The 15740-nt window shown below is 42.4% G+C and overlaps 1 protein-coding gene across 1 annotated transcript in view; it reads right to left on the reverse strand.

Annotated features, from left to right (window-relative positions):
* The window catches only part of DCHS2 (dachsous cadherin-related 2), a 236584-nt gene that overhangs the window by 19720 nt on the left and 201124 nt on the right, over window positions 1-15740 (reverse strand). Inside the window, exons 13-16 of the mRNA XM_048847435.2 lie at window positions 14303-15160; window positions 8975-9085; window positions 6151-6362; window positions 401-552 (exon numbers count right to left, since the gene is read on the reverse strand). Of these exons, the coding sequence (XP_048703392.2) occupies window positions 401-552; window positions 6151-6362; window positions 8975-9085; window positions 14303-15160 (1333 nt within the window). The remainder of the gene's footprint in view (window positions 1-400; window positions 553-6150; window positions 6363-8974; window positions 9086-14302; window positions 15161-15740) is intronic.

Genomic DNA, 15740 nt, shown 5'->3' on the forward strand with positions numbered 1-15740 from the left:
AAAAGACCACAGTGCTGAAGAACAGAAAAGAGTAATTCTGAATGACCTTTCTTGACATTCAATTCCTGCCCCTGCACACATGGCCATATGTCAACGTAAACAGGGTATCTTGAAAGATCTATCGTGCTTTTGTGTCAGTGTGTGCTCTAGCTGATTTAACAAGGTTATGTTTTTACTCCAAAAACAGAGAAGTACTCCGTGATAACATTCACTATTGCTATTGACAATAGTGAATTTGTCAATATTGCAATATTGTAATATTGCTATTACAAGGTGGGTGTTCCCAATAGACAGAGATGGGCAGCAGTATAAAACCCTAAGACAGACAGCATGAGCAATATCAATTTGAGGTAAACACAATTAGCAACAATATATATTTTATGCAGACACTGTACACAACCTGTATGATGAAATGTCTTCGTGATTCAGGATTGCATTAGTTGCTAAAATCCCCCTTGTTGAATCAATCAGGAATGTTTTGTTTTCATTACCAGATAAAATTGAATACTCAATTTCTCCATTTAGCCCACTGTCAAGGTCAGCTGCAAAAATCTGTTTGGGAAGAAGATCCATGCTTAATCTCAGATAACAAACTGCAATTTCAAAAAGCAAAGTGTTACATCACATATATTTGTTTCTGCCAGTTAGCTGCATTTTGGCCACACAGATTAAAAGGGACAATCAAATAGTTTAGGCCCCAAATTTTGTGGATTAGCCCAGGGGAAGTTACCAAGCCCACGATGAATGGAAATATTTTTACAAAATGAAAACAACTCAATTTTCTTCTATTAATACATTCTGCTGCAGAACTGAAATTTCAAACAATAAAGCAAGAGGTGGCTGAGTTGATCTGTTCTTATGTATTTGATTATTTCTATGCTGCTGCGTGGTTACTATGGGTATGTCTACACTGTGAAATTAGGTCGATTTTATAGAAGTCTATTTTTAGAAATCGATTTTATACAGTCGATTGTGTATGTCCCCACTAAGCGCATTAAGTCGGCGGAATGCGTCCTCACTACCGTGGCTAGCATCTAATCATGGAGCGGTGCACTGTGGGAAGCTATCCCACAGTTCTCGCAGTCTCCGCTGCCCATTGGAATTCTGGGTTAAGCTCCCAATGCCTGATGGGGCAAAAACATTGTCACTGGTGGTTTTGGGTACATGTCGTCAGTCTCCCTTCCCTCCCTCTGTGAAAGCAACTGCAGACAATCATTTTGAGGCCTTTTTTCCGGGGTTACCCATGCAGACGCCATAGCAAGGCAAGCATGGAGCCCGCTCAGCTCACCACTGCTGTTGCGTGCATTGTAAATACCTTGTGCATTATACTGCAGTATGTGCAGAACCTGGCTAAGAGATGGCAGCACGAGGACGATTATGAGGAGGACATGGACAGAGACATTCCTGAAAGCATGGGCTGTGGCAATTGGGACATCATGGTGGCAGTGGGGTTGGATGATACAGTGGAACGCCGATTCTGGGCTCGGCAAACAAGCACAGACTGGTGGGACCGCATAGTCTTGCAGGTATGGGATGATTCCCAGTGGCTGCGAAACTTTCGCGTGCATAAGGCCACTTTCCTGGAACTCTGTGAGTTTCTTTTCCCCACCCTGAAGCGCAGGAATACCAAGATGAGAGCTGCCCTGGCAGTTGAGAAGTGAGTGGCAATAGTCTTGTGGAAGCTTGCAATGCCTGACTGCTCCCGGTCAGTCGGGAATCAATTTGGAGTGGGCAAATCTACTGTGGGGATTGCTGTGATTCAAGTAGCCAATGTAATCACTGATGTTCTGCTATCACGGGTAGTTACTCTGGGAAATGTGCAGGTCATAGTGGATGGCTTTGCTGCAATGGGGTTCCCTAACTGTGGTGGGGCAACAGATGGAACGCATATGCCTATCTTGGCACCGGACCACCTTGCCAACCAGTACGTAAACCGCAAGGGATACTTCTCAATGGTGCTGCAAGCACTGGTGGATCACAAGGAACGTTTCACCTACATCAACAAGGGATGGCTGGGAAAGGTGCATGACGTTCGCATCTTTAGGAACTCTGGGCTGTTTGAGCAGCTGCAAGAAGGGACTTACTTCCCAGACCAGAAAATTGCCGTTGGGGATGTTGAAATGCCTACAGTTATCCTTGGAAACCCAGCCTACCCCTTGCTCCCATGGCTCATGAAGCCATACACAGGCAGCCTGGACAGTAGCAAGGAACAGTTCAACTATGGGCTGAGCAAGTGCAGAATGGTGCTAGAATGTGCCTTTGGACATCTAAAAGCTTGCTGGCGCTGTTTGCTGACTAGATTAGATCTCAGTGCAACCAATATTCCCATTGTTATTACTGCTTGCTGTGTGCTCCATAATATCTGTGAGAGTAAGGGGAAGATATTTATGGCAGGGTAGGAGGTTGAGGCAAATCACCTGGCTGTCAATTTTGAACAGCCAGACACCAGGGCGATTAGAAGAGTACAGGAAGGTGCGCTGCACATCAGAGAGTCTTTGAAAACCAGTTTCATGACTGGCCAGTCTACGGTGTGACAGTTGTGTGTGTTTCTCCTTGATCCAGACCCGCCCCTTTTGTTGATTTTAATTCCCTGTAAGCCAACCACCCTCCCCCCTTCAATCACAGCTGGTAAAGAAAATAAAGTCACTATTGTTGTGAAACCATGCATTATTGTAGCCACACTACAAATCAAAACTGTTTGAATGACAGCCTTCTGTTGCTTGGGCCATCCTCTGGGGTGGAGTGGCTGGGTGCCCGGAGCCTCCCCACTCCCGTGTTCTTGGGCGTCTGGGTGAGGAGAATATGGAACTTGGGGAGGAGGGCAGGCGGTTGTACAGTGGTTGCAGTGGCGGTCTGTGCTCTTGTTGGCTTTCCTGCAGCTCCACCAGATGCCTGAGCATGTCCGTTTGCTCCCCCATTAGCCTCAGCATCCTCCCTCTTCTCATCGTGCTCACTTCATGCTTTCTTGGACTCTGCCACTGAATGCTACCATGCATTCAGCTGTGCCCAATCAGTGCAGGAGGACTGCATGAGCTTGGAAAACATGTCATCGAGAGTGCGGTTTTTTTTGCCCTCTAATCTGTGATAACCTCAGGGACGGAGATGATAGGGGGAGTATAGAAATATTTGCATCTACAGGTGGATAAAAAGGGAGTGTAAAATTTAAGATGATACGTTTCTGAGAACAAAAGGGAGACTCTTTCACAGTGAATCAAGCAATTCACAGCAGACAGCACATGTGCTTTGGGTACAAGGTCGCATTTTGCCTTTTATATTGAGTGCCTGTCGGTATGGTGACACATCACACACAGCTGGGCAACAGAATTCAGTTTCCAGGCAGCCATGGTAAGCCAAAGGGTACTGGCTTCTATTGCCTTCATAACATGTGGAAATGGTTTCAAACTGCTGTGTCCTCCTTTCCTATAGCAAGCAATGCTGGTTAGGTTTGCCATCTAAAAGGAGGAGCTGCGGTTTTCGGGTGGATGTGCAGCACACAGCTTCCCCCCACCCCTCCGCATGGCTATTTGGGATGATCCCTTCACCCCTCCCCCCACTGCATGGCTATGGGATGATTCCTTTTAGCCAAGCGCAAACAGCCCAGCATGAACAGTGTCCTTTTACTGTTCCCTTACAAAAGTTCCCCTATTTCAACCAGGTGATCATGAATTATATTACTCTCCTGAGGCTAACACAGAAAGATAAAGACTGAATGTTGCTTGAATGCGACCAAAACCCAGGACCATTCGCTGCCAAGCTTTGTGCTGCAATGATTCCAGACTACTTGCTACTGGCTTGGTGTGGTTAAAGTGTCCTACTTTGGAGGACCAAATAAAGCAGCCTTCCCCAGAAACCTTCTGCAAAGTCTCTCAGAGTACCTCCAGGAGAGCTTCATGGAGATGTCCCTAGAGGATTCTTGCTCCATCCCCAGACATGTTAACAGACTGTTCCAGTAGCTGTACTGGCCGCGAATGCATCCCGAGTCTTCGGGGAAAATCGAACATTAAACACTATTGCTTTTAAACCCTGTAGTGTAGTTACAAATGTGCACTCACCAGAGGTGCCTTCTCCGCCGTCAGGGTCGGGGATTCTGCCTTGGGAAGGTATTGACTCCAGGGTGATGAAAAGGTCCTGGCTGCCAGGGAGAACGGATTCACCACTTGCCTGCTGCACATTCTCCTCCTCCTCCTCATCCACAAAATCCTCCTCCCTGTTGCGTGAGACTCCCCCCTTGAAGGTGTCCATGGACAGTGGTGGGGTAGTGGTAGGGTCTCCCCCTAGAATGCCATGCAGCTGATCATAGAAGCGGCATGTCTGGGGCTCTGACCCGGAGCGACCATTTGCCTCCTTTGTCTTTTGGTAGGCTTGCCTGAGCTCCTTCACTTTCACGTGGCACTGCTGTGTGTCCCTGTTGTAGCCTCTCTCCAACATGCCCTGTGCGATTTTGGCATATATATTAGCATTTCTTCTTTTTGATCAGAGTTCTGCCTGCACAGAGTCTTCTCCCCATACAGCAATCAGATCCAGTTTCTCCCGTTCGCTCCATGCTGGAGCTCATTTGCGATTCTGGGAAGACTGCATGGTCACCTGTGCTGCTGAGCTCGCCAGGCTGACCAAATAGGAAATTAAATCCAAAAGTTCCTGGGGCTTTTTGTGTGTACCTGGCTGGTGCATCGGAGTTGAAAGTGCTGTCCAGAGCGGTCACATTGGAGCACTCTGGGATAGCTCCCGGAGGCCAATAACGTCGATTTGTGTCAACACTACCCCAAATTCGACCTAGCAAGGTCGATTTTAGAGCTACTCCCCTTGCCGGGGAGGAGTACAGAAGTCGATTTTAAGAGCCCTTTAGGTCGACGGAACGGGGTTGCTTGTGTAGACGCATTCATTATAAAATCGACTGAACGCGGCTAAATCAACCTAACCCTGTAGTGTAGACCAGGGCTATTAGTAGATTGTCAGTCTCTGTTACGTGTGTGTACAGTCACTAGCACAATAGGGTCCTGAGCCCTGGTCAGGAGACCCTAAGCGCTATTACAAATAAATGAAATAATAATTATTAATGCTTAAGGCATCTTTCTGTAGGCTATTATGAATTATTGTTTAAATCTAAAGGAATAAAGAATAGTGGAAAAGGAGCAGAAATAGAATATAAAACTAGCTGAATAACCAATGTTCGGCACCAGGAAAAGATACCAGTCCAGGATTCTCAAGATAGAGAACATTTCCCCAGCCTCCTTGAAGAGTCCTCACTGGTTCTTTTTCCTACTGTTAAGCACGAGACACATTTTACAGGATCCAGATTATTCCAGACACATTTGATTGCTTTGTCATTTTTTTTTCCATTAGCAGACATATGTTTCTCTAAACTCCCTAGTGGCTTCACATTCAGGGCAGTTGTTGCATTCCATTTATTTATTCTCAGAGGAGGAACATCTTCAGGTCCTAACATGACCTTCATTCTGACGTACCTTGCAATGGGAGAAATGGGAGGGGAAGCGTGGAGAAAACTGTTCTCCTTTCTACTCCAAATAATGCCCCTCTTTTGCTCCAACATAGATATAGCGCATGAACAGCTGGAAACAAACTGGAACAGCTGGAAACACTTTTGAAGAATGTTCAGAGGAAGGAGCATTTTCACACATACAATAAGATGAGTTACTCTTTCAGCAGCAGATTTAAAATCAGATGCTTAGATCTGACAAAAGGATTTTACTCCTGACTGGAGCTGAATGGATTAATTTTAAAGTGACAAACTCTAGAGACACTGCTGGGAGCAAGAATCTATCTATGCTGAAATATGAACTAGCCTTGAACAATCATTCTCTGACTACCATTCATGAGCAAGAATTGCTTTTTGTTAGAAGCAGAGGAAGACAACAAGAAAGTTGAATTTAGTTTCTATTTCTACAATCAGTCAGAAGCTAAAGGATATTGGCCTAATTTGATAAAAACTGAACTGAACGTTGAGCTCTAATGCAGCCAAAATAATTATAAATTTTAGGTTTCCAGGCAAGGCAGCAGCAACATTAAAGAAGACATATGCATCTTGAACAGGGGGAAGCCCAATGAATACACTGCTGGACTGTGGCCTAAGTTTGGCTATTCTTAATTCTAACTGCAGAAATAGGTTTGTAAATATGTATTCCCCGTTACCTGCATGACATATGTATTGTAGATTTGGCCTTCCCACACCGATGTTTTGTAAGAGCTTTGCTCAAATTTAGGTGCATTATCATTCACATCTTGCACCCAAACTGTCACTCCACAGTGTGCTGAATTCAAGCCATTTTCAGCCAAAACAACGAGATGCACTTTACTCTTGACTTCATGGTCAAGAAACTTTGGCTCTTTCACTGTGAGTTCACCTGTTTTATTTTCCAAAAAGAATTTAAAGGAGGACAGGTTATATACATATTTAGGAAAAATAAACTGTTAAAAGTGAGGACACATACTGTGCAATAAAGAAAACAATAACTGTTCAATATATCCAATAAAAGAATACAAAGGAAAATATATGTATAACTAAAGGAAGAAACTACAACACAAATGTAGATCTAAAATGTTATTGCCAAGATTTTCAAACAAGGGTGATTAATGTTAGTCTTCTAAATAATTAGGCTAAGTGAGTGCCATTTCATTCCAGGGTGGTTACTCCAAAATAAAAAACATTTCAGAAGGCAATCTAGGTGGAAAACTATTGGATTTTTTTGGTGGCTACAATCCCCTAATTTACCTGGGTTCTGCCACTGGTTCTATATTTCTTATTACAAAAGCATATTTTAATAATGCCTTATAAAAAGTTCCCAAATGTTTATTTAATATATATTAAATAAGACAGTTGTATGTTAATAACTCATGATTAAAAACAAGCTTAAGGTTTAACTAAGCTGTAGATACGTGTCTTGTAAATAGTTAGTCAGAAGGAAGTAAGTTTTTAACAGTCAACTGATAGTCATTTAATACACAGCAAAGGTCTTATTAAATCTCTGGCATACCACGGAGGGAAAAATTTCCGGCGACTGTGCTTGTGGTGCACACACACCTACAATGGAATGGATGTGCACAACACGTCTTGAAGAACAACAGTTACGGAAATGTTAGTAATCGTTTTATTTCAAGGCCTGTCAGGATCTTTTGCAGCTTGTGGCTGCTGCCCTGGGCATTCTGGCCGAGTTCCTGCAGGAGAATACCCACAAGTTGTTTGCTCTGGTGCACTCTGGTGCTGTGCGCACATAGCGCCAGTATATAGGGCCAAGCGAACCCCGTGCCCCCTCAGTTCCTTCTTACCTTCACTCAAAGAAGAGCCTTAGATACTGAAGGAGAAGAGGAGCCAGGCCGTGCCAAATTGTCCTGGGATTAAGAATATTCAGTTAACTGCACCAAGGCTGGCTCCTGCTCCTGGACAGGTGGAGCTGGAAGAGGCAGCATGATAGGTAGCTGACGGTGCCGAAGTGGAGGGCAGTGAGAGCCACCACAGTAACATTGGCAATGCTGAATGCAACAGGGCCAAGGATCTTCCTGGTGCTAAGAAGGTCCCTTGCATCAAGCCTGGCACTGGACCTGCTTCCACAGATTATGGAAAGGGAACATCAGGGTACAGTGCTGATGGACACAAAGGTTCAGCAGCTTGACCAGCCAACAGGGCTATAAATGATGTAATCCTGGCAAAGTCCTGGACCAAGGGAAAGATTGAGCTGGACAGGCAGGGGTGATCCATAGCTGCCTGGTATGCTGCCAGCATGCAAACAGCCGATGCCGACATCACCCTCATTGGTACTGGACTCAAAGGATGTCCTGGGGCCAGAACCGGGGCTCTAACCAACCTGTGTCCTACCATGGAACAGTTAGAGGCACCTGCGCCAGCCCATGCATCAGCACTAGCATCTCCTGAAGGAGGCAGAGGACTCCGCACAAGACCTGGAGTGGTCTTGCTTGGTCTTATGGGACCTTTTCCCCAGTGCACTTGATGAGGAACAGCTCCTCCACCTCTTCAAAGAGGCAGCTCCAGAGCATGAAACAGCAACACTCTCAGAACCTGAGAGTGATCGCCAATCTGATGAGGGCCTCGGTGCTGAAGCAGGCCACATGGCTTGGTTGAGCATGTGCTGCTTCAGGAGAAGGTCCTAGCCACCAGAGTCTGTTTTGTGAACAATCTACAAACTGCACACCGCTCTTTGAGATGGGTCTTACGCTGCAAAGCAAACACTGCAACTGGGGATCGTTGCTGGGATTGCTCCCCCACATGACGGACAATGGTGAGAGCATCACAGGGGAATATTTAATTAAATGCAACTAACACTAAATCTAACTAACCCTTAGGGTACTACTAAACATATACAACTAGAAAAAGTCATTAAGAAATAGTGAAAAATTGCGAGATTAAGAGCCCCAACTCCAGCCATGGAAGGTAACAAGGAACTGAGGGGGCCTGGGGTGGCACCACCTCATACAGGCAGGGGAGGGGCTCTAGCCATGAGGTGCGAGCACCACCCCTCTACAGGTACTGCTAGCAAAATTCTCTGGCTCTGGTGCGGTGGGTACACACACCCCTAAGTGAAATACACAGCTGCATATACTTGAAGAACAGAAGAGTTTTAAAGAGGAATACTCTTGGGCATGATTTTCCTCTCACAAGAATTTTACAAGTATGTAACTCCACTGATGTCAATGACATTACTAATGATTTACCCTATGATAAGAGGAGAATCAGGCCATGTATTCTAGGTTAACTGTAGACAAAAGGCATGTGTATATCTATGACATATAAAAATGGTTCTTATGGCAACAGATGTTTGTTACACTTAACTGCCTATCACCCACTTCTACTAGTTTTTGATTTAAACTAACATCATTAATGAAAATGTTTTGGTATAAAAGCAATCCCAACATGGAAACACTTTGTACATAATTTAATGTTTATTCAGATATCAAAAGCCTTAAACATGCCTTTAAAACAAATTTAAATAAATTAATTTACCTGTGATGGGGTGTATCGAGAAAATATCTTCATTGTCACTGAATAGCCTGTATTTTATGCCTTTTCCCAGTAAATTATCATCATAAGCTTCTACAGTCAAAAGTGAGGTTCCTACAGAAGCATCAATAGTTTTTAATAGAGTCAACTTTGCAAGATCTTATCTTATCTTTATTACTTATAGATTTACTGTGATTAATAACAATGCATGCAAAGGTGCCCATCTGCCACTCTGGGTGCTTTTAACATTATTTAAAATAGCACACAACAAAAACAAAACCAGCAACAACCACTCAACAAAATTCCACCCACATCACAACTTAATAGACAGGAACTTCCCCACCAACCTCCATTGCCCCATCAACAAACACTCTTGTTGAGCCCCAACATCTGCTGCTCCCTTGGCAAAATGATGGATTTTGCAGCATGCTCTAAAGGTCAACAATCCTTGATCCTTGCTCTCTGCACACCTCCACTGGCTTGATGGCTAGACCTTCTTATTTCAGAGACACTATTTATGGAACTCCCTCCCTGAGGCTGTCTACAGGAATCTATCTCTGGCTGTATTCAAGGCTTGGTGTAGGTCCTTCCTACACAAGTTTCTCCATCTTTGGTCATTTTACCCTCATCCTTTCACAAACTCTTTGGGGCAGGAGCGGGCGAAGAGGGGCTTTTATGAGGGTATTAAGCATGACTGATATCTCTGAGCAACTGGGAAGGGATTATTTAATTTTCGTTTACTTATGTACAGTAGCCCAGAGTTTTGTAATGGTGGACACTTTAATTCTAAATGAATACATCAATCAATCTTAAGTAGACACAATCTGAATACAACTCACAATAGCTTTTAGTGCCGTAACAGGGTGCATAGAGATATGCAATATGGTGTTAGCATCAAAGAAAATAAGGGCATTTTATTGTTCATGAAGAATCTTAAATTCAACGAAAACAGTACTGATCTGACACAGCACAGAAAAGGCATGAAATAAAAATGCTGTTTGCAATAGGAGCAGAAAATACATATGAAATTGAATGTATTATCCTGCTCAGAAGCATCATGCTCAACATAAACTGAGACAAAGTTCAAAAAACATTATCAAGATTTCCAAATGGTTGTTCTTCTCAAGCCAGTTATGAAGCCATTTAGCACACGACAATTGATTTTAACCAACTGTCATGGAATCAGACTACTGTGTAACTTGACCTCTTCCAAATGGCATTATAAGCTTACATTATTTTACTACATTACAGGAGGCATGCTGTTAATATAAAATGTCCTAGATTTTGGGCAGGACTGTGCCATCACAGTATAATTTACCTTTAACTACAAAAATCACACGCTTAGTACTTGTTACTGTTTTTTTTTTAAACACAGGAAATGTTATGTTAACTGGTTAGTCATTTGCTCTTAAGCATGGCAACATAAACCAGAAACACTTGTGGGGGAAATATGTCCATTGTGGCTTCTGAACTTTTTACATTACTTAGGACACTTGTAGGACCAATCACAAAAGAAATCACATATATGATTTGTATGTGTGTAAGGCTAAAGGTGAGAATGAGAAATGCATTGTTTCTAGAAATTAAACATAGGCCCCTTTTTGGATCACAGGGACAGCTAGTCCCACGTTCACAACTGTACAATTTTTATTCAATCCAGCAGCCAACATTTACCATTGTTCACAGCATCCAGTGTCTGAAGGACACGTCCCTACGTCCTGTGTTCACAACATCCTCTGCCTGATTTTTGAAAGGAGCAAGAGAAAAAAATGCCAAAAAAAAAAAATGGCTGCATCAGTATTACCATTTGATACATTGTTTTTCCGGGTATAACAACTGGGTCAATCAAATCCCTGCTCTGGGTCTACCAATTTCCAGCCCAGACGCCTTTTTTTAATGCTGTTAAAACTGTCAATACCTTTTTTGGTAGAGGGCAAAGAAGTGGCATTTCTGTGGTTTCTGATGCTTTTTGGCCACACTGTGATAGTAATATGGCTTGCATTTAAACAACAAAATGTTGCAGTTTCCGTACAGTTCATTTTCACTTTGGATAGTGTCTTTTGGTATCTTAAATTGATGAGGCCAAATCTTGAAGTCCCGAATGAGGTAAAACTAGATGTACAGCAAAAAGCAGTCTCTGTCTCAAAGAGCTACAATTCTAAACTTACTTGACTCTGTCCATTGTGCATAGGTACTGCCTCAAATAAGGGACACAATATCCAACTGCGTCTGAAACTTCCAAACCAGTCAAGCATAACAGGGCAAGGCAAGGCAGTGGCCAGTGCCTTAACTTAGAATTTCCCTGCTTTGTCTGTTAAATCAGAAGCATCTTAACATTATGTTAAATTACCTCAACCTGTACTAAACAACCAAGTACCTGAAATGCACAGTTTGTATAGTATGTGTGCTTTTTCTAAAGAACAGGAGTCAAAACAGACATAAAAACCCTGGGTCATATTCTGGCTTGAGACACACATGCACAACTCAGAACTGATCTACTGCTACAGTCCAAGTTACTGGGAGACCTGTGTTTATCCATGAAACAATAACATATACCCATATTGTTTTCTTTCCTTTCTCCTCTCTTTTGTAATCTGGACATTGGAACCAGGGATGCCACTTTTTCCTCTAAATTTGTCTGACTTTTGCCTTTGTGTTTGAGGATAGATTTCTTGGGTGGATAATAAAGAAAAGGCTCATGGAGCACAGAGAATAAAAGAGGGGTAAATAAATGTCCAGCCCAGGTACCTTATATGTATTCAAAAATAATAAAAGAATCCTGCAGACCTAGCAGCTGTGACTGTTTTTATTGGGGAATCTGACACCCAGAGGGCTCTATACAAACTATAATTCAACTGGAGGCAGACATGGTGAACAATGAAAAGGTTTTTTGCACTTTACGGAGTGCATTGACTTGATTATTTATTAATTGACTTCTAAAAGTGCCTGTTGCGATACAGTGTATAAAATATTTAATATGATGCAAAACTAAACTAGGGGAATAATATGAAGGTCACCAAACTTGGGTCCAAACATTTTAGTTGAAGAAATCCTGAGGTTTTTACCTAAGTAAGAGTTTGTCTGGATAACTACTGAGTAAAAACTGAGCAAGGATATCAGGCTTCACTGTTGATATTGCTTTGATTCTTGTCTAACTACAGTGAAGTTTTGCCACTGCGTGGTTGAAAATGGAACTAACACGTATGAGATAAAATGTTATTTGTTAATCCTGATTACATTAATATTGAATTTTATAATGTAAATACTTCCATGGGACTGGGTGGGAGAGTAAGTATTATTCATATGGAGTAAGGGTTTTAGAATCAGAACTGTAGCTAGCATACCAAATCCTTTAGAGGGTTTAATTATAGTCATAACTTTTTCTGACAAAGAAAATTAAATTAGTATGTTTTTGTATTTATTGAAATCACATAAAATAATTCGAAGAGAAACAGAACTATTACTTGATAGGAGCATCTCATAAAAGAATACATAAAAGAACTTGCTCTTCCGTACCCTATAGTTTTCTTACTATACACAGTAAGCTTTCAGGCTGAAATCTTCTGATTTACCCTGAAGCTTCTTTAAACTTCCTTTAATCAAAATAATTTAAATTTACTGCTATTTATGTTTGCAATACATTTAGTGGGAGGCCATCTGACTATGGTATTCTCTTACCACAATTCCTTGGGGGATTTCCATAATTTGAGGCTGGGTTGCCTAACCTGTCCCATTACTATATCTGTAATTAGGCACATGCAGAATCACAAAAGCTTATCCATTACTGAAAGGATATTTTGATTTTCTTTCTTTAAATGTATACAGGTTAAACAAACAATGCAGTACCAACAATAATACAAAAAACTGAGATCCCCACAAGGCACTCTTCCACAACCGTATGGAAAAACCTGACTAACTGGGCTCCTGCAACACACCCTGAAGGTCATCAGGCCTTGACAGCCACTGAAGAAAAGTGCTATGTAAGAGCTATTATTAATTAATTAATTTATTTATTACTGGGCCAAAGCAGCAGCAAAATCAAGAGTCCAGGACCCTCCACTGAGAACGTCTTGCCCTCACTACCCCATAATGTATAATTCTAGGGACCATCAGTTAAAATGTCACAGCTGAATTCACAACTGTTTGGTTAAAGCATGGAAGAAGAGGTGGGGCCAGATAAAAACAAACAAGCAAAACCAAAAAATCCTAGACTCCAGGAAATGAGAATCGTATCTTCCAGCTGCTGTGATGACACAGGGGACAGCCCTCCCCCCCCCCCTTGGGGACAGGGATAGTATTAATTCTTGTCCTGTGCTCTGCAGGAACACATCCAGTGGAACGTCTTATGGGCTACTCTGATCAGTTTACAGCAGCTCCCAGCAGGTCAAAACTGTGACTTCGCTGCACTAACCCAAACTTTTCCCCCAGCGACTTTATTCCACTACAGCCTGAAAGCACCAATGGTGGCAGAGACTGCAGTGAATCTGGCTTTTATCTATAGGGGTCATTTAACAATGTGGGCTTTTATCTACTGCTTGTCCCTTGTAGACATCTACCAATTTCACAATGTCTTGTTAAGTAAGAATGTATTTCAGCCTCTGTGCATTCCCCGCCTACTTCTACACATTCTTTTAGCAAGTTGAAACTGTGAGGAAAGTGTTGGAAAATCTCTGAATGCAGTTACAATACACTAGGGATTTCGCTAAAGCCAAAAATCATACATCGCAACAGACATGTGGAAGTAGTTCTCATCTTATCTGAGCTTTCACTGCATTTATTTAAGTGAACTATTAGTGACATATTATGTAATCAGTCTCGTTTGGGTACACACGCACACACACACACACATCTGCGCAAGCACACACAGAGACAGATACATTTTGCCTTTATTCCAAGGAGATGCATGTTGGCAAGGAAAACTGCAGAGGATAAAAATTGTGCATGCATCATTACAGCCACTTTGCAGATACAGAGCAGAGATGCTCAAGGGTTGTCCATGGTGAGGGAGGAACATGCAGTGCAGAATCTCTTTCTTCTCTTTGAAAAAGGAGAATCCTGCCTAACATGAGTGGCACTCTGTTGTATGTGTGCAGGGACCAGAAACCCGACTACGCCTCTGAGACAGCACATCATGCTCCCCTTTGGTCCAGGGTGCACTGGGCAGGGAGAAGGTTTTTTTCCTTAACGTACTGTTTGCATATAGTCCAATTCCAGTTTTACCCTGATGCTGCATGTTATTGAAAAAGGCTCCCTACACACTTCATCCTCAATAGTGCCCAACAGGTTAGGACTTTGGTCTCTGACAGCCACGAGTTAGAGTCTGATACCCACCTGCTTCACTGTTTTCAGGCACAGTTACTGCATAAAAACTATGGCTGAATGACATCACCTCCTCTTGTTCCCTTGTGGAAATGGCCAATAGAGCTGTGGCTGTCCTACCTGGGACACCCTGATCTGAAGCCAATACCAGCAGGTGGGAACTGAAACCATCAGAAGGCAATGGCTCTTGAAGATAAATCTCTCCTGTATTGATGTCAATACGGAACATAGTTCCAGGTACTCCAAAATTAAAAACCACTGCACCATTTGGCCCCAGATCCACGTCTGCAGCTCTCACAGTGGCTATTGTCTGATTCACAGAAGTTTCAGGAGGCACATAAACTTTGAAAGGGTTCTGTAGAAAAACGGGACTATTGTCATTGGCATCATCAATGTGCACCATAATGTTAACTGTAGTGCTTCTTGGGCCTTGGATGCTACAGTCACTTGCCACTGCTCTAAATGCATACTGAGATTTAGTCTCCCGGTCTAGTGCTTTCGTAGTAACTATAGCGCCAGTTGTACTGTTAACAGTAAATGCTCCAAGGGTGTCATCAATCAGTGAATACATGACCTCACCATTCAGGCCACCATCTTCATCTGAAGCAAAGAGCTCAAGAACTACGGATCCTTCCTTAAGGTCTTCTGTCACAGAGGTCTGATAGTTCTTCTTTGCAAATACAGGGCTGTTGTCATTTTCATCCAGGACTGTAATCTGTAGCTGTGTTGTTGAGCTTCTTGGTGGGCTGCCCAGGTCATGACATGCAATAATGAGGGTAAAGTTGCTGGCATCCTCCCTGTCTAAACTACGAGTGGCCAAGAGTTCTCCTGAAGTATCATTTAGAGTGAAGTATTCTCCAATATTTCCACCTTTAAAATACGATAAAAATAAAACGATCACAAACAATTCCAATTTGAAAAAACCCTTTGCTAGTACCATTATGTTAATTGTAATAACATGATCCTATTGCTAGTACAGCTGGTGCACTCATGTGCCTTTGGCATATTTTCCTCCTTTTATAAAAATTAAAACCTGCACTTCATTTAAATCAGTGGGTGGCAGTGACAGTAAATCCAGAATGTCATATCCTTTTACAGAACAGCTATTTTGCCAGATGCATGTCTTTTTTCCCCAAATCAACACACCTTATAAAATCTAGCGCAACTATACTGCTGCACAAAGTGAACTCTTCCCAACCTTGGCTACAAATTCCAGAAACCCATAAAGCATTGCTGACAACAAATATGGTTATTTGCCCCTTGCTTTCATCTACAAACCTGTCTCTTAGAAGTGAGCAATAATGAGGTCTTTTCCACTTTTTTCATTTTGAAAGCTACTATTAAATATCTGGAGCAATGGATTTTAGAAAGAATTCATAATGTTTTTTGTTAAAAGTGACCGGAATAAGTATATTTCAATAGATCAAGATAATTTTCAAATTAAAAGCAT

Source organism: Caretta caretta, chromosome 4, assembly GCF_965140235.1.
Source record: "Caretta caretta isolate rCarCar2 chromosome 4, rCarCar1.hap1, whole genome shotgun sequence".
In the NCBI taxonomy this organism is placed as follows: Eukaryota; Metazoa; Chordata; order Testudines; family Cheloniidae; genus Caretta; species Caretta caretta.